Source organism: Augochlora pura, chromosome 5 (genome assembly GCF_028453695.1).
Source record: "Augochlora pura isolate Apur16 chromosome 5, APUR_v2.2.1, whole genome shotgun sequence".
NCBI classification, from domain to species: domain Eukaryota; kingdom Metazoa; phylum Arthropoda; class Insecta; order Hymenoptera; family Halictidae; genus Augochlora; species Augochlora pura.
In genome coordinates this window covers 15,002,534-15,023,054 of record NC_135776.1, presented here as the reverse complement: position 1 = coordinate 15,023,054, position 20,521 = coordinate 15,002,534, and the positions used below count along the sequence as shown (strand labels likewise).

At 34.1% G+C, this 20,521-nt stretch overlaps 1 protein-coding gene and 1 long non-coding RNA gene across 10 annotated transcripts; one reads left to right on the top strand and one right to left on the bottom strand.

Annotated features, from left to right (window-relative positions):
• Nucleotides 1–530: 530 nt before the first annotated feature.
• LOC144470596 (uncharacterized) lies at nt 531–14,884 on the bottom strand. Of its 9 annotated transcripts, none has more exons than XR_013494156.1 (10): nt 14,595–14,744; nt 14,013–14,395; nt 11,983–12,309; nt 8,231–9,330; nt 7,926–8,152; nt 7,629–7,816; nt 7,423–7,543; nt 5,950–6,121; nt 2,213–2,413; nt 531–1,977 (listed from the first exon to the last, which is right to left on the bottom strand). It is a non-coding gene; the product is annotated as an uncharacterized LOC144470596 (long non-coding RNA). The 9 variants fall into 9 exon arrangements; XR_013494159.1 differs by having other exon boundaries at nt 7,470–7,543; XR_013494153.1 differs by having other exon boundaries at nt 5,950–7,543; nt 8,231–8,314; nt 8,885–9,330.
• LOC144470595 (uncharacterized) lies at nt 1,691–20,461 on the top strand. Its single transcript, XM_078181931.1, has 11 exons — nt 1,691–1,888; nt 3,112–3,165; nt 3,636–3,723; nt 5,161–5,370; nt 5,858–6,110; nt 6,764–7,112; nt 7,812–8,181; nt 17,065–17,243; nt 17,860–18,807; nt 18,925–19,443; nt 19,550–20,461. The coding sequence occupies exons 1-11, from the start codon at nt 1,829–1,831 to the stop codon at nt 20,357–20,359; spliced, it is 3,840 nt and encodes a 1,279-aa protein (XP_078038057.1). The 5' UTR covers nt 1,691–1,828; the 3' UTR covers nt 20,360–20,461.
• The last annotated feature ends 60 nt before the right edge of the window (nt 20,462–20,521 follow it).

The window sequence follows — 20,521 nt, the reverse complement described above, 5'->3', positions numbered from 1 at the left end:
TTTGTCCTCCACATCAAATAAATAAATAATTTTTTATTTTATAATTATTCTCAATGCGAATACCTATTGCATATCTTGAATCTAATTCATAACGGTAGGCAAAACAATTGTTAAAAGTTGAAGCACCTAATTATACGACTTTAAATAATAGAAAACATTGATAACTAATTCATTACTGACCGATTTTTAATAAATGTTTACTTATATGTGGAGAAACAATATTCGCGACAAAATTGTTTTTGTATTTCTTCTATGTCTAACTATATATATTTTGTTCTACTTGCCTATGGGGCTTTTTGATGTTTATAAAGAAAACTTCATTAACGATGATGCAATTCCTTTTTCTATTTTTGTATATGTTTATAGATCCCGAAGATAATCTTAAACAATTTGTAAACTGTAATTTAAGAATTTTACAATTGAATTATAGCATGTACAAAATTTCATTTTTTATAATTTGTATTTCATGTTTTGAGTTTTTTTTATAAAAACTGACCTTATTAATAAACAGTGTGATTACTACAGATCTCTTTTAATTTTTGATTTAAAAAAACTCATCAAAATTAAAATTACTAATTGCAAAAATTAACAAGCGTCGTACACCTTTTATTATCTCTGCAAGCTCCATTTTGTGAAAACGTAAACAAAGATATTAGATTCAATGCAGAATTACTTTAACTAATTACTAACTTTTTACAAAAATATTACCAAGTACGATATGAAATCGATTAATATATGAGAATTAACAAGCTTTTGATTCTTTGACTATATTTACTAACATTGAAACATATACCTAATTTAAGTAAGTCAAGTATTAAAACATTAATATCTTGGAAATTAGTAAAGAATGTCTAGGGTAGCGGAATGAACGCGACATCCTTGGTAGTGGCTGGGACTGAATTATTATACTGAGAAGTATACAGTACTTGAAGAAACGGTAGAATACTTTTCAAAGAATGCTTGAAAGAAGAAGAAAAGAAATAGTTTATTATGATGGTCAAATATGATTGGAGATATTAATATATAAAAATAATAGGAAAGATAGAAGTACTAGGTGAAAAAGGAGAAACAAAAAATGCATTCTTCGTTTTATGATATAGATCTTTGCTACGAAATTTAGATTAATTTAGCTTCATAATAGAAATTTATATAAGATAATGTACACCATCAAGGACAGAGTTGAAAAGATAAATTGCAAAATTATATAAGTATAATTATCTGAATGGGACACGTCTATATATTGTATAAAAATATAAATATTAAGGTATACGTAAGCGTGAATGCCACGGAATTCTTTAGAAAGGGATATAAAGTGTTAAAAATCGGACGATCTATCAGATAAACCCAGCGTGAAAACACCGTTTGCGGGACAGATAGCATCGCGTGCTACTTTTGGTGGTGCAATACATCGCACTCCAAATCTGGACAGGTGACAGCCGCGGCGCTTCGATAAATAGCTTGCGGATCGAATCTGGCGATCTCTAATGGGGGTGGGCAGTAACTGGCGGTTCCAGCGTAAAAAGAATAATTAAGAAATATCGGAAGGGAAGGGCGGAGAGACGTGATGAACGATAAGCGAAGCAAGACAGCAGCCCTCGATGATAACGTGGAAAAACGTGAACGTACGATGCGCACGCACCCATCGGTGCCAGAACGTACGTGCATGGAGGGCAAAGGGGGTGAAAACGGAAGCTCGCGTAGATAGGGAGGGTGCAGTCGCCTCAGACGTCTGCTAGGCCCTAACACTTTGCGTCAGACCTTCCTTTTAAGCTTTCCGTTCTCGTTCGGTTGCACCTTCGATTATTCTCCCTTTTGGCGACCATCAACGATGGCTCTCGATGCCACCGAGAAAAGTTACATTCTGGACGCCAGGAACACCTACGAGGATGTGAGTAAGACAATTGTGCGTTCGCTCGATCCGTCGAATCCGAATTTTCCATCGTACACCGATCATTCGCCACGCAAGACAACACGATCCTATTTAACAGACAGTATCTCAGATTATTTTACTGAATCCACTAATGATCGACAGATCGAGATCGGTGAACACGGAGAGTTTCGCATCTATTTGAATGACTAAAACGAACGGAGTAATTCGATTACTGGCAACAGAAGATATTGCCGTGATCCGGTATTCGAAGTGAGCCGCGCGACAAACGCTAGTCAAGAATCGGTTAGTGGATTTCTACAATCGGATGATCCATTATTATACCTCTCGAAGATTGATTAGATTGCGTACGCTGATTGAACGGTGATAATCAGGCCGGGAGTGTAGTAGTAGACAGCGTTGGAATTTCATGGAGGTGTTAATAGCGGTGCCGGTGGCCGAGACTGGTATTCCAAGAAGTTGACCTCGTGATTCGCAACCCTTTTATGAATATTTTGAAGTAGGTTGAAATCGACATTGGTGGTCCTGAAACGAAAGATTAATTAACTTCTGGGTTACTTTGTGTTTTTTTTTTCATTAGAACGATTGATAAACTTTAATAGAGATTTTTCTGGGAATGTATAATATTATATAATAAAGAACAAACAGTGTAGTTAGAAAAATTTTTTCTATGTAGTTTCGACAGTTATGACGAAGATGAAACATGATGAGAATTTCTCTCGTTACGAAGTATTCTTGACTATGCTATTGCAACAAAGGAGAAAAATCTATAACTCATCGTACGTCTATATACATAGATATTATTCGCCTATGCGTTTCCATCTTTTACCGATAAGCAAAAGTGTTCACATTTTATGAGCGAGGAAATAAACAGTGTCGTAGTCGTTGTATTTGTTAATTGGACAAACAATTTCACGCATTTGTGACGTGGTTTTCTTGAATTGTTTAACAAGGTAGTTTGTGTTGATCTTTCTCGGACAAAAGCTTGAATGGAGAATACAAATATATGTTTCATTCGAGCTTCTGTTTAGTTACACAGTTTGTGGTTGATAAAACATTATTCATTCTAATCATCGCTTGTAAAGATCGTTTTATAATTATTATTAACATAATGCCAAACATTGTAAAGGGACCTATCTATTCTTTGCCTCAGTTGATTTAGAAAAAAAGATTGTGATAATATTACAGAGCGTAAAATTATTGTCAATTTTGATTCTAAATAGGGTGGCAGTCTCGGTTCAGAGGAATCTTATGATGACATGAGACAATTGGTCGGGGTAAGAGAGAATTAATTAACTGACTAGGAACCGATAGTAACTAGCATGAATTTGTTTTGCTGGCACGTTTAAAAAAGGCACAGTTGCATGATTTAATATTATAATCTATCCTATCATTCTCTGAATTATTTTATATAATTTGCATTCGTTAATCAGCTTTGATAAGATATGCGTATGCATTAAACAATTCTTCTAATATGTGTGTACGGCCAGCTTATTTACGGTTGATTATAATTTGAACGATATAATTTTGTCTACGATAGATTGAACAATCATTGAGTTGTTCGAAATTGCTCGATTCCGTGGGATGTTTTCTTTTTTAGAAACAATAGTGACTCGCGATGCGTTAAGGTGAGCGTTTTACAGCAATGCATAATCGATCGTTCACGTTGTTGTCAGTCTCTCAGTACCGTTTCTGTTTCCTCAAACCCTTTATTATTTCTGGGTACATATAAAATCTAATTCCGTAGGACAAGAAGGAAGAGTCTGGAAAATTCAATAGTCTACCTCTGGCCAGTTTTAATTTTATCAACTCTATTATCGGCAGTGGTGTTATTGGTAATTTGGCCACGTGATCGAACAATAATTCTTAAACGTCGAAATTAGATTGACCATTATACAATCTCATCGGTTTGTTACAAATTTATTATTAAATGGTATGCAATATATATGTTTGGATCGATGAATGGGGAATAACAGAGAATAAATATATTAAAACGAGACACACTGTACATTGGCTTGAGTCATAAACAGAGTACGGGTAATTTTTGTGAATCACATTCGTAGAAATTAATCTTTTAAATTAGGCTTTCGGGAAAAACAACTACTTCTTGTTAAAAGCTCTGGTATGTTGCGAATAACGTAATGAGAACTCCCGTTAAGTAAAAAAAATAGGCAACGATTTTCAATTCTTTTTTTGGCGAAGACTTAATTGACCTTTAGCCACTGTGTGCTCTTCACTGCTAATACAATTGGAAATGGTTCTAGACTTAGTGCAATGGAAAAAATAAATAAAGGGAGCTAGTAAAAGAAGTTCGTGTTTGCTTGTGCAGTTGAAATTAAATCTTTTGAGTCCTTGCGAATTTCAAGATATCTTGTAGCTTCGATTTTTAAAACAAACCCTTCAGTTTTAATTACCACTCGGCTCGATAGTTTCGAGTGAAGAATGATTCGATGGAATTCATTTATCAAAATGATAATCTTATCCGCTACGCGTTAAAATGGGATCACGGTTGTTGAATGCGAACATATCGTATAATTATAATCATCGGCTGGTACAACCGAGAAGTGAATATACTTTGTTAGCAATTAAACAATGAGTAAAAACAATGAAATTCTAACGTTCTTTTAACTATCTAATTGCATTCATTTGTGTCATAATATAGTTATGCCAATATTTTTTTTATAAATACATAAAGCATATAATAGAAACTTTTGTCGTGTTTCATTCAAGCAAAGAAAAAATATATAGTACTAAAAGAATCTCCGCAATTTATAGTCTTGATATTTAGAAATAACACACAAGACAAAATTCTTACAGTAAGTAGAATTGGCGATTACTGGACAGACGAGGTAGCAACGCTATCGCGTGTATTCATAAAGTCCCAGTCCCTGATGCTTATCTTGTCGTAACTTCAATGAACACTAATTATTAAATGCTAACGATAAATATTAATAACGATTATTTATAAACCCATTTGTGACTGCTAAACTCCATAATAATATTAAATATTTTATAAAAAGAAGATAACACAGTTAGCGTAAGCGATCAATTACTTCATGCGATATTACATCAAAAAAATAAAAATGGAAGCCGTTTATAAGGCAAGGTAACATTCTCACAAATTGTCATAGTTGTTTAATCGTTACAAAAGCGCAATTTTTGATATAATTAAATTCTCACAGGTAAAACTAATTTCGACGTTTAAAGATTATAACAATGTAGCTATAACTGATAAAAAAATTGCACTGGATTTTATAACGAACACTTTCTAGGCATACCCTACGCCCTCCATCAAGCTGGATTCGGTCTTGGTATCGCATTACTGGTAGTGGTAGCTGGCCTGACTGATTACTCTTTAATTTTGATGGTCAGAAGTGGTCACATCTGCGGCGAGATGAGCTACCAAGGTTTAATGAGGGCTAGCTTCGGTCGTACCGGATTTTATATTCTCACAACTTTACAGTTTTTTTATCCATTCATAGGTAAATACAAATTTCATGGCAATCTTTAAATTAAAAACTTAGTATCTTGACTTTGTATTATTAACAATAATTTATTGTTCCGATTATGAGAATCTATTAATATATCAATTAAAATTCTATTGTGAATGTGCGACTGTTACCGTCACTCATTCATAAACTCGATGACGCAATTCATTGATACTTAAATGGTGGTAGTATCAACGCCCACGCGGGAAACTAAACACCGTAACAGTTTATTGAAGTAATATTTAATCGTTCACATTTATCGATCATGAGGTCACGATGTAGCCTCGCAAGACGATCTTTAGTACTCAAAATTGTACATGGAAAATTGTTTAACCGATGACAAGTGTAACGCGAAGAATTAGCCCCCACGTAAATAAAATACGAACTTTCAGAAGATAAAGTTAAAGTATAAAGGGGGTGCGCGCGTTTACACAGTATAGGGATCGTTAATGGCCCGAATTAAGCCTTTTGTTCCTTCCAGCAATGGTCTCTTATAACGTTGTTGTCGGCGACACGGTCACGAAGGTTTTAATAAGGGTAACGGGAATGAGCGAGACGAGCATCTTCGCTCACCGACAAGTGGTCATCTTCTTCGCGACGGTCTTCATTACAATACCGCTGTGTCTTTACCGAAACGTTGCTCGTTTGGCCAAGATCTCCTTTCTCTCGCTCGTCTGTGTCGGGTTCATTCTGTTGGCGATTTTAATCCGAATGGGTACGATGGCCTCAATTGTGTGAGTATCTCCTATAAGTAAGATTGGCATACTGCAGTTACATTATAATTTATTGATCTCTTAAATATACGGAGTGGAGCAGAAACATTCGCACGGATAAATAGCAAAAATAAGAATTGCTATTTCTCTTAAATGTTTTACTGATCGTTTAACGATCGTTTTTTACTTTCTCAGATTTGTTAATTGAAAATATAAATAATAGAGGATGTAATTTATCCTATGTTATTTTCATTTTCAAGCAACATATCTCAGAAAGGAAAAAATATATCTATCCACTATCAATCTATTTTTTAATTCAAATATCACCTATGCCCGCAGTACACGCATGCTCGTTATTACCAATACGTGTTTCTAAATACTTTCTATCTTCACAAAATTTTTTCAATTTTCTTGTATTATTTTATAATATTGCATTTAATATTACCTGGTGGTATTCAGGGGGGAAAGTGCAGACACTGTATCTAATTGTAAGAGAGTTATTTAAAATTTAAAACTTCCGATAAAAGACAGTGTGTTTTATAAGCTTCAAGAGTAGTTTGTAATAGCTTCTTAACTACCGGTTATAAATTTTGATTTACGAATCGGCTGATTATAATTTCCGGTATAAAAGTTTGTTTTACGGGAATATCGAAAGAGTCTTCATGCTTTTATAGGCCAAGTCAAGAAGATAGCTGGCGATTCGCGAACTTTCCCGGCATAGTGCCATCCGTCGGGATTATGGCATTCGCCTTCATGTGCCACCATAATACGTTCCTCATCTACGAGTCTATAGAGAGGGCTACCCAACAGAAATGGGACGTCGTCACTCATTGGTCTCTTTTCACCTCATTCTTGATTGCTGCAGCGTTTGGAATTATCGGGTACGCGACGTTCACTTCATACGTTCAGGGTGATCTCATGGAGAATTATTGCTGGGACGACGATCTAATGAACTTTGCTAGGGTGATGTTCAGTGGAACCATTTTGCTGACATTCCCGATCGAATGTTTCGTGACGAGGGAGGTAAGTCATTGATCTCTGTTTATACGTTTTCAAAATTAGCTTAATCTATACCCCATCAATTTTATACGTTCATAGTATGCGCTGTATAATAGCTAGTAAAATATAATCATCCGATTATGAATTTTGTGCGGGTACTCGGGTATCTAGGGTATTTACTATGACTTTATTAGCATCCTTTCAAATCCTTATCACAATACCGCGAGAACGTTCGAAATATTGCTTCCTCGAACACTATTTTATTGATGTATACCTTTAAATTAAGAACGAATGACACAAATTATGAATGACGAATCCTTAAAAATATTCGTACCTCATGGTTACCTATACGAGACTTGTTCTATTAAAGTTGATCGTTACCTTCTTTACAACGACTGGTGGAATTCTATTCAATTTATGTTGACTCGATTGTGGTTAAAAATAAATCATTATTCCTGGAACAATAAAAAAGTGAACCATTATGTATATTATATTACACTATATTAAGTATATTATTCCTCCAATAATTAAGAAACTCACCTACAATTGAGAAACTTGAATCGTATTACGAAAAACAAGCTCTAGATGTCTACCGTGTAATAATAAATAAGAAAGTTTCTAGTATCATATTTCCCCTTGGGCAGAAATAGCCTATCCGAAGTTAGGAAATAAATCTTACTCCGTGCGAGAAACTTTAGGAGACTTGGTACTTTCGTTTCACAGGTGATCTTAACAGCCATCAAAGGAACGGATGAGTTGGAGGATCACACGGCGTACATTCCCAACTCGGACCGGAAGTACCTGATCATCACGTTAACGATCGTTGTGGTGGCTTACCTGATTTCAATGTCGACAGACTGTCTGGGTCTAGTCCTCGAATTGAACGGTATCTTGGCGGCTGTACCATTAGCCTACGTCCTTCCTGGACTCTGCTACCTCAAACTCGAAGAGGGACCAGTCCTCTCCTCCAAGAAGCTTCCTGCTCTCGGTCTGATGACTGTCGGCGTATTCGCCGCTGTTTCCGGTCTGTTGTTGTTGATCTTGAACAGCGGTACCTCCGGCTCCTGCGTGCACGGAAAGGTAATGCCATATTGTATCGAGAGTTCAAACAGCACGAGCTGGAACACGACCGTCAAGAGTACCAATTCGATCTAAGTTCCTGGCCGTTGGAAGGGTGTCATTGATAGTCCCGGAGCAGGTACTTTTTGTACAAGAGAAATCGGGTCCTGGAACAGAAATGGGGATCGTAAAGTCGCTGCTGCGAAGTCGTGTCGTGGCTCGGTTTCTCTGTTTCGCGATTCGGACGTAACCGCGGGGTGAAATGCAAAACACTCAGAGAAGCACAGACTTGCTAAATTCAAATCAAAATGAAAATCAAACAGTACTTTTCTTTCACTTCTAACTACGCTAGCGTTCACCCCTGGTAGATAGTATCTGGTAAAGATCGTCGTCTCCGGAAAACGTACGCGACTTTATTTATTCGCTAAATGCTTAATGGGAAAATTGATCAGGTGTTCAATAGTTTTATCGCCGACCGTTTCAATGTACGTATTTCTTTACCGTTAAAATGCAATACAGACAATGCAAGATAAAAAGGAAAGAAATACAACAGAGAGATTCTCATTTTGAATGGCTTTGCGCATTATTCGAGGCGAACACGCAAATATTCACTTGCTTGGATACTTTCTGCCAAGGGGTTAGTGTTCATCGCAACAGAATGGAATCGAAGGGAATAGAAATAGAGTTGTATGTTAAATGAAAGTAAAGTTTATGGCAAAAGTTTAGACACAATGTACCTTAAAGATTTATAGGCATCTATCTGTTGAATTTGCCAGCGTTTATCTTGTTGAACGTGTGAAATTGAATATTTTTTTAATGAAGATTATAGACAATATTGTATTATAGAACTTTTGTTAAACCGATTTATTTTCCGAGGGAACTCATTTGATAATATTTTTCGAGCAAGCTAACGTGGAACGTATCGGTAAGACCTACACGTTTTTATTACTAATTTTACACATTCCTTTCTACCATTTCTTCCGACAGGCTGAGACAGTCGTGTTCTCCAACTAATTCAAGCTTCTTTGTTATGCACACAGTACCCAGTAAAAGTAACCCTTTAAGGGTGTATCCTTTAAGGGCGATTTGTTCTAAAAAGGAATAGACACTTCCACCGCTTCCACAACTTCTCCATTTATAAATTGCTTACTTGACTGTGTTGTTGACTGGAATTTACGCGTACCTGGAATGGAATATTATAATAATTAACCGAATAGAAAAGTAATACAATATTTGACTGGCTGAAATAAACGTACGATCCGGTATTGTATAATTCGGTTTACCGAATTACAATTGCCGACGAGACTCGAGAGGAAGTTATTGCGAAGAACTCACTCATGATTTACGCGAGCTCGGTGCTTCTAATGATTTATAGGCGTTCCTTATCGGCAGTATTAAATTGAACTGCATTTAATACGTATCGATAAGCATAGCTGCCAGCAAATAGATGTTCAGAGATATAAATCAAAATTCGAGAAACGGCATCCGCTTTTCTTTCGAGACGAATCGACAAACAAAACTTCGACGAATTTAACGAGAAGAAAGTATTTGTTTCTGTGATCGACTACTACGGATTCAACGCGAGACAATTCGAGATCTACGAAAACTTCGAAATCTGTTCTACGTTTTCGGGGATGCTGACTTTCGGTTGGCAGGAGAACAATGGGGCCGAGAAGCACGAGATGAACTCAATGTAACCGAAATTATTATTCGTCGATAAGAATACTCATTATGAATAAATAACAAATAATATTAAGCTGTTACTGACACTATTTTTCGAATCTTTATCGTAGGGGCATATATAATGTGAACAAAGTAAAGGTTAGTGTACCGCGATTTTGTATTAAAAAAAAAATATAACCAATGAGAATGATTATTTCGTATTCCTTTGAATACAGACTATAACATCTAGTTCTCGATTTCCACGGTTCCAGTTCGACACGCGAATCGGAAATACGCAAAAATTTGATTGCAAATTGTCCTCACGCCATGAAAATACTATAACCCTGGATTAGGTGTATCAACGAATTAATCTATAGCTCTTTTTACTAATTTCAATCCTTAATTCCGAGAAAAAGCTCTTGCTGGCGTATTAAAAAACAGCGGTTTGGTACACCTAATACATATAAAATAAATATGTTTCGATTGGATTAAAACGTAGCTAAAAATGTATTCTGAAAAACGATTGCTCTTTGCAGTCGCTTGTTATTTAGTTAGGTAATGATAACTGTAATATTTATGTTAATAAACGTGTGTTTCTTTTTTTAATACAAAATCAAGTTATTTGCTTTCTGAAAAAGATTTAGGTGTAACAAAATAAGTGTATAAGGATGTTTTGCTCGACGGTGCAATTCGGAAATGGTGCATTGGAAAACCTGGAATAATGAGATTCATGTTTTTCTTTTTCTTTTAAAAAGAGTGACAAAGACATTTCTCTTTCGGCTCTCCTGGATTTCAGAAAGTCATTACGTCACTGCACCATCGAACCGTTTGAACACAATGTATTAGGCCTAATAAGTATTAATTACTGCAAAGAAATGCTAATTATTAGAAGAGAAAATAAAAAAAAACAACAATCAGAGACCACGATAATGAAAGTATTTAACTAAAGTTTCATATGGGAATGATTCATCTATTTAAACGTTCCAGTCGATGTGTTTATGGTAAAAAGGTTCACATAAAATTCTACCGGGTGTCCGTGCATTTGTATATAGTATATTTATGAGTGTATCTATGTGTGTATTTAACTCTTTGCCTATATACATAGATTATAGATATATAAAATACTCTACCACCTCGTGAATGAAGGTATTACGTTTCAAAAAGCTTTCTAACATGTAAGACACGTTGGGGTCCCGAAAAAATTAATGCCAATCTTATCCAAAAAATGGCGGAGTTCTTGCAGATACTTCCACAGAAGATAGAACACGTTCTGACGTTTATTAAATGCTTCCATCAGTATTAACAAGAAACCGCTGTTTTATGTTACACCATGAATTTTTAGATCTTCAAACCGCGGAGATTAAGAACATGTAATACTTTTATTCACGTCACTATACAAGACCCTGAACATTCGAAACGAGCTGGCACTGCAGCCAATTTTCTCGATAATAAGTCCGCACAGAATTTTTATATCGATCTGATAGCGACACTTTCCCGTGTTTCGATTCTCTTCGCCGTTCGTGTGTACGCGAGTAACCGAGACGAATCATAAAAATTTCCGATTTCTCGAAGTAGCACTCTTCCTGCAATAAAGTTGAGTAGCTTTCACGTAGCAGGCATCTTAAATACCGCGACGAGAACTTCGCGATCCATCGCCGCTTCCTACGCGTTTTCTTCCAAGCATAACAGAGAAACTCTCTAACGAAGCGAACAGTAACAGGTTTTAGATAATTTTATAATATTCCCGAGAGCTGACTAACTTTCGCGAATCGAAAACCCGCGCGGCTTAAATATCACCGTGAAAAAGAGTGAAATCCCTTAGGAATTGCAGTTTCGACCGCCATGGGAATTACAGCACGAGGGTCGAAAATGTATCTTGCGGGCACTCGGTAATCCTTTAACCGGAAACGAAAGTCGAATGTCGAGGGCTAGTAAGAAGGACAGTGAGAGAACAAACCGTCATTGATGACAATCGTGAATTGCTGACCAAGGGAACCAAAACAAAAACCACGGAACGAACAGGCGATATTCCACAAGTTCCACGGGGAAGTTTCAATGATCGGCGAAATGAAACAGGTTCCTAAATCTATCGATACTTGAGTCTCTCGTTTATACACGCGAACATATTTTTCTATGATTGATTTTCTATCCTCTTTCGTAATTAACTACTTACGCAAGTATTGTACAACTGATTTAATCTTTTTAGATCCTCTCGACTGTCGAATGGTGGATGTTAGAGAATTTTAGATCCGCGATAAAGCTTATTATCCAGAGATAAAAGTAATCTTCCCTAACATATTATGCCTTGGCACCGTAGATTTTGTTCCGAAAAATTTGTTCTGTTTACCGGCTAAAACAGATATTTTCGAATCTTCTGGTCGTCATGTAAAATGTGTTTTTCATCTCAGCTATGCCGTTAAACTAATGATTTCGTGTGCCTCCTTTGAACATTTGTCTTATCAATTCAAAGATACATTTTTCTCCCAATGCATACACTGATCTGCAAGCACACAGAATAAGCACAAGAAAATAATGCCACAAGATATACATTGTACATAGCCGGCCATTTTCCGAATTAATCGCGCGGTGCAATAATTGATTGTGATGTAACCCGATAGGTGTAAAGGATTCCTTGGGACACGTATTTTTCTTCCAGAGAATAAGAACAGAGCGCAAATGCTTTATTTTTTACTGAGACGAACACAGAGATTCATTATTTTTAGCAAGACTGTAATATAAGGGTGATCCAGAAATGATTAACACTTAATTATTTTTGAAACTAAAAGAGATAGATGGTAGTCGAAAACTGTCTTAAAAAATTACGATCGCTACGATTTGAAGAATTTATAAGTGGTAATTATTTCTGATTTACCTTATTCATAGATACGTTGCGATTTAATAGATTAATAGCGTATCTAAAGACTCTACCTTTGTTATATATCTGTGGTATACTATATTTAACGTCGACGAGACACGCGGAAGCTCTATTACACCATGATAATGAACACGACTCGAAGACGCAATATTAGACTACCAAATAGTCAACTAGCTGACAATTTTCGATTATTCGAACACTATCGCTTTAATGGGGAAAAAAAACAAACCTCAATGATTGTACAAAATCGAAAGCATAGCAGAATCTGAGTATAGCATTTAGTAGCGTTTTTGCGAAAGACTTGGTACAATTCTCATTCGAGTATATCGGCCAGAACGCAGCATTAATTATTCTAATTGTAAGTGCGAGTACTTTGAATGGAGAATGTAATTGAGACCAGAATTTCATCGGTGATATAAATGTATAGATACAAACTATTAACGTTACTGTTAATGATTAACAACGTTGGACGCGACTCTATAAAATATACCGATATCCATACTATCACAACTAAATAGTCTGCGGTCATTTATGCGAATTCTCGTTTACATAGACCATGCTATAAAATTTAGAAACAGATTAAAATTGATTTTGCCCAAACCGAAGACATTTCATTTGCATGTCATATCTATTATAAATCTATGTCTTATAACCGCAGTCTAATTATAAATGAATTTCTTATTTCTGGAAAAATCGTTTACGTTTAAATAGCAGCTCGACATATATAGACACAAGAATTATTATAAATAGTAGGTGAAGACGTCAAGGACATTTAAAGGTCATCCTACAGGTCTTTCAATTTATTTATTAATTTCTGTATCTGCTCAGGTTGCTTTTGAAGCTAATCTAAGAACAACGTTCCATAAGCGAGTGGGAAAATGTTTAACATACTACAAATCGTCAAATGGTGTTCAGACAATAGATGAATTATTGTTATTTTTCTGTTTAAGTCGTTCAATAAAGTAAGACAATATAGACAAATTTGCTACATGTAATTTAACCTTTAACGGACTATTTAAATCAATTTGACGCGATTTAGGATCGCAACTTCTACAAAATGAATCAAATTTACCCAGTTATTACATTATTTGGATAGGATATCAGGGTTGTATAAACTGCAATGACCTTAAAATATCCTTGATTTTAGATTTTCCGTGTCCACTCAAATTCTTTATTTTTAAAAGAATATTCACTTAAAACTTAAGTGCGCTCGTATGCACGCATATTTTACGGCGGCAATTACATACACTGTACACCTTATATTAGCGAAACAAGAAATAATTGTGATTACAGACGATTACGTCGAGACGTAAAAAAACATATTTTACCTTCATCGGTAGATTCATCCAGCATTATGAATTTTTCGATAAAGAATTATTCCGTAAATATTGTTTCGGGCATCGCACGAAATTTTCATGCTAATGCCACTGTGATACTTTATCCGTTTCGTATAGGACTCGTATACGCGGCGAGTGTATCGATCTTTATACATATATTTTTATATTACAGTCTTTGTAGTCGGACTTAATTAGAATTACTTGCAATTATTTTTGAATTGCAATAACGCTGTAAAACGTGACCTCTGAACTTGATCTTTAAAATTTGTTCACAGGCGTTCGAACAATTCTGTGCAAATTGTTACACTTAATATGAATTCGCCTGTCGATTAATTAATAATTACTATTTGACATGGATCTGGACAAAAATTGCACTGTAACAGAAAAAAAACATATGACAATATACATATGACTCAAGTAACTGAAATGGCAACTGACTTGTGAAGACACAACTGCTTATGAGAAACAAATAATTCTGTCCACTCGATTAAAAATTTTAATATAGAGGGTGTCCCAAAAATTATTGTACAAGTGAGAAATTAAAATAATTCAATTAGAATATCATTTACGTACTTCGACGAGGTTACTTATTATTAATCTTCACTGCTCACACTGTATACAAATTTCATATGGCGTACATGAAATGCGCACTAGACATTCAAACGGCTATCAAGGTTAAACTACTTATTGTTTCGGGTTCGAAAAATTAAAAGATATTCTTCAGACATTATAAAATAAAGATTAATAGCGATTTTCTTGAAATTATCATTTAAGCGTAGTAAAAAAATAGGAAAAGTTTCATGCATACCGGTTTGTTCATGTTTGTGCGCGGCACGAATCTAGAACGTACGCCTCTCTTTCCGCCCCCCCGCCCGTCGAAGCTAAGTTCCGTTCGCTCGTCTATTCGCGCCAGCTGATCTCGTTTCGCATTGGTCAATGTTTTTTTTTTAATAATTTGCAAGCAAAGTCGCGGATTGTATTTTTTTCTCCAAATAACCTCAGGAGTTCCTCATTTTCCGCTTGTACAATAATTTTGGGATACCCTGTATTTAATAAAGAATTTTGAAAATGTCGTTAAATGCATTAAGTTTAATAATTTGTACACTCTGTGGACATTTATGCTAATGTTTATTTATAGAATAATTACTCGTTTGTCTAAGTTCAATTTTGTCACAGTTCCATTTCTTAAAATGGATGTTGATTATAGACTGCGGACCTTTATATACATATTCATAGCCGATAAAAATCAAAAAGATTTAATAACTAAAAAATGTTAACGAAATGCAATACAATCTTCTCTTTGAAATGTTAACAGTAAGCTATAACTTTGTAAGGGCATCCGCAGTCTACTGATTTAACATTTCAGTGCATACATACAATATGATTTATACGTTGATCCTCAGTTTCGATTTAATTTCTCGAATGAATGAACTTCATCTTAGAACTCATGAATATGGAAATGAAATTTTGATCGACGATCAACATGTTTATCGTTTACACACTACATTTAATAAATAAAATATGATTAGCAATAAGTTATGATTTTATTTTAATCTCATGATAATTTCGAACAATTATTATTGTTCAAATTATCATTGTTCGAAAGTCCACATTAGATATGTATCTAGTCGAATATATGCACACTATACCTTAGACATTTAAATTGCGATCGAATCTTTCATTTAATCTTTAGGAAAAGAAATGCTTTATATTTTCGATTAAATATGTTTTACGACTAAAAGAAAATATAGAGAACCGTATGTATAGTCGGTGACGGATATTTGAATTTAAATAACATGCGCATGTGTATCAGATACGACTGTCAACGTGACAGCATTATGTACTATCATTTAAAAAAGTACACATACCCAATGTGCATTGACGTGCATTGGTTTAATACGATGCAAATTAATACAGCTATTTTTTAGTCATGCTATGTTTGATAGACAAATCTATTAATCATTCTTATATTCATGTTCTTCGTCAATATTGGAGATATAAGTTTTTAGGAAAAACGATTTTTTATTGTTTAATCATATCCTATGGTAGACATACCTGTTGAATGTACATTGCAGTTCCATTTCTTTACCTAGTGTTTGATTATTAATATTCTACAAATACAATGTTATTTGAAAATTCAAATTATGATCCTAATTTGAATTTTGTTTTTATTACAGAAACATTAAAATTGTAATCCCAAAATCCTTAAATAAATGCAACTGTATTTACTCTGTGATACGTGTACAGACCGTATACTACTTGTATATGTTTTGTTGAAAATTGTCTATACTCAAAATCTACTGTAACATTAACTGCACTTGAGTAATAAATTCAAACGAATAAAAAACGAGAAGTATTTCACATCATAATGTGACATTTGTTTTCCTTGATGTCTTCCATAATGTATTTATAGACTTTTATGTTTATTTTTCAAGATGAAAAAATAATTTGTTGCTTCTTGTAGACTATACACAGAGATTAGTGGGGTAATTATATGTGCTCATATAGTACTAGAAAAATTATAAAAAAATTAAGATTACTGCACAAAGTTGTGTGTGAAGCGTATTTAGTTGACAACAAAAACATTACCGTGTAGTTGAACCAACAAATAGCTTAATATTTATTCTTGTACATATTCAAGCCAAAAAATAATTCATACAAATCAAAATATTTATATGTATCGCATAACGCAAATTTCTTGTTAAACAGTGTTATGATATGACTTCGATTTTACTAATTGATTAATAGTAATTGATTAATAGTAATTATTAAAATCAACTGTGCATACATACAATGCACAATAACATAAGATGCCTTATAGACACTTTACTTTTTACCGATTAAATTATTCTTTTATTATAAAAATATTATTCTATCTAACTGTTTGACCTTTAGATATTAAAAATCAATGAATTATCAAATCCTTCTGTAACAATTTCACAAATATATAGCTAAAACTCGATTATAACGCATAATAAATCCATTCAGTATAAAAAATGTCAAAAACATCCTCGGTTTCCGAGGAGGGGAGTTCGAGTCTTAGCTTTGACTTCCAAATGCATTAAAATGGAAATTTCGAAAAAGAATCAGCTAATTGATCCATGTGAGAAGACTTACGAAGACAAGTGCCGAATTTGTTTAAAAGGAGCTGTTGAAATTTGTGAACTATTTCGAAATGGAGACGCTATTCCTCGTAAACTTATGGCTGTTGCTTCCGTACAGGTTAGTTCGCCACTCTTTTAATCATAATAACAATACAAAAACGAGTTTTTCGTAACTTCGATCATTTCGTTTACGCATTCTTTAATATTTCATGTTGTACATTCTGTATGATTATTGAACAAGTTTTAGGATTGATGTAATTTGTGCTATTTACTCCAAATGACTGAAGCTAACAAGAGTGGATAGCAACTATATAATTTGAAATTTTGAACAGATGCAATTTAAAAAAAATCACTGTGTTTTCGAATTAGAATTCACTGTATTCCTTCAACTGTTTTATTACGAAACAATTGTTCAGATAATATGCTGTAAGCAACTTTCTGTTTTAAAACTTTTTACTACTTATTGTGTGTTGTAAATATTAATTTATAGCAAACATTTTCAGGATTTGTACAGTATCTGTATCTTTATGTGCAAGTGTAATATATTAAGTTTTGTACATAATAATTTTTTTTATATTTACTACTTGCATTATTATAATATCTACTAAATATCTTTAGGTCAAAATTTATTATTTGAGCTAAAGTAGTTTACTTTGATAATTGTGGTAAAATGTATATTTATAAATTTTTAATTTCTAATGGCCATTATGATAACAAATTTGTTATGTTTTTAGGTAGAGGAAGGAGATGGTTTACCACCAGTGATCTGTTTGCCTTGTAATCAACGTTTGGATGAGTCCTATGATTTTAAGTGTCAAATACAAAGTGCAGATGAGAAACTCCGTCAAATTCTGAAATTAAAAGCTTCTTCCAATAACTCAGGTAGCAGTGCCAGTATAGTTACAGCAATAATCGCTGATGTGATATCTAGTGTAATATCTTCTGAAAAGGAGAACACAGAAAAACAAGAGGTGTGTCCTACAAACTTTTGTCCGGATAATTTTTGTTTCACGAAGGACGATACCTCCTTTTGTTTAAACACAGAAAGAAACTTATTTTGCTATGACAGAGAAACACAAAGTCAATTATGTAGTACAGAAGAGAAAAAAAGCTCTCATGATGTAAATGATTATAAAACTCTTTTAGAGGATCCTTTAGAACAAAGTAATTCAATTAAACAAGAATTGTCTCTATATGATGAAAATAAGGAACATAATGAAATAAATAATTCTGTAGAACAAGTTAGTCCAGTGAAACACGAAGAATTACATTTATACCATGAACATGTGCAACAAAATAAAAATAATTTCTTTAAAGTTGATGTAAATAATGTGGAAGTATCAGAAGACCAACGAATGTTGGATGAAGCATTGAAAATAGAGAGTGTACAAGATGATGAAGAAAAGCCTCTTATATCACGCACAACCAGAATACGATGTACTCAGTGCATCAAATCCTTCCATACAAACGTGGCCTTACAGAGGCATCTCATGATACATAAAAAGAAAACTAAATTACGATATGTTTGTTACGTTTGTGATAAACAGTATTCTACTCATGCAAAAGTGAAAAATCATGTTGCAATTTGTCATAAAAAGGATGATGTTGATGAAACAAGAGTTAGTTGTGAACAAGTAAAAGAAGAAGTAAATATACAAGAAAGAAGAATTAATAATATTCAAGTAAGTATATATAAATTTTTTAAATGTTGTTATAGAAACTCATATTTTATTATTCTATGTTATCTGTACTACACTCACTTTGAGGCAAGTTTGACAGTCTACTTTCTTGTATTTTAGGACAAGAGAATAAAAGGACAAAAAAACGATGATTCCTCGAAAGAACAACGAAAGAATTTAAAATTTTCCTGTAATATCTGTTCAAAACAATTTACTTATCAAAAATCTTTTATAACTCACGTTAAGAGTCATCCAGAATATAAATCAGAAATAGTAGATGAAACTGATCAGTGTTCAGAGAAGGATAAATCTGTAGAGAACGTCGAAGAAGAAGAAGAAAATGAAGAGGAAGAAGATGAAGAAGATGAAGAGGATGAAAACATTCCTGCTGAAAGTCTACAGTGTACTCAGTGTGGAAAGTTGTTTGCAACAAAAAGAAATTTGAAGAGGCACCTTTCTACACATAGCGGATTGAAGTACACTTGTGGAACTTGTGGTAAAGGATTTTCAAGGGTGGACAAACTAAAAGATCATGAACAATCAAAACATAAGGCTGAAATATTCGATAGCTCCGATTTAGACGATAAAGATGACTCAGACAGCATAAATAAGGGAAGTTGTTTAGAAGGTAGAAAGAAAGTAAGTAACTTCTGTTTAAAATGTTCAATTTGTAGAATATAAGATTTAAAATAGAGAATCTTTCTACTTTTTAAAAAGTAACTTACAAAGAATAAAAATCTTTTAGGATCGTCACAATAGACCACATAAATGTGCAATATGTCCTAAATCTTTTGCACAGGCTCAATCTCTAACCAATCATATGGAACGTCATACACGTGTTAAAGAAACTCAAAAAAGATTCCTCTGTGAGGTTTGCAGCAAGTGTTTCGCGCAAAGTGGTTCTCTTGTTGCACATATGCGAACACATACGGGAGTTAAACCTTATGTTTGTACTGTGTGCAGTAGAGCGTTTACAAAGAGCACTTACTTACAATTACATTTGCGAACGCATAGTGGAGAGAAACCTTATATTTGCCAGTATTGTAGTAGAGCCTTTGCCCGTGCGAATACATTAGCACGACATATAACTGTGCACACAGGAGAAGCGAAATATCATTGTCAAATTTGTACAAAATCATTTAGAAGACTGACCTCATTGAATGAGCACACTTATACGCACACTGGGCAAAGACCTTATGCGTGTAAAATTTGTACAAAGAGATATAACAATGCAGGATCTCTGTATGCACATAGAAAAAAATGCAAAGCGCAGCAGCTATCCAACACTGAATTTACGGTTTCTATGGAAGATTCCGTACCTCAACAGGATGTAAACGTGTCACAAGTTTTGATTTATTCACAAAGAAAGTTGATGGAAGATGCTACTGTTGGACAAGTTACGCCTACACCGCAATACATGATTGCAAATGTGCACAATCAAAAAAATGTGGGAGCAAATATTATTCAACCATTTACAATGGACGATCCAAATGTTTATGCAATTAATTCAAAGCAATTTAAGAGTCCCTATTACGCAATCTATCCAAATATGTAAGATAATAATGTGTGCCGAAAATTGATTAAAAAATGTCTTTTTTTAAAAGATATTAGTATATTTTTCACCTTACTTTTAAGAAGTGATGGAAACAAATATACCGAATACCTTAAAGCCATCATTAAAATAGGTAAGTAAATTAATAGTTGAATCTTTTAATAC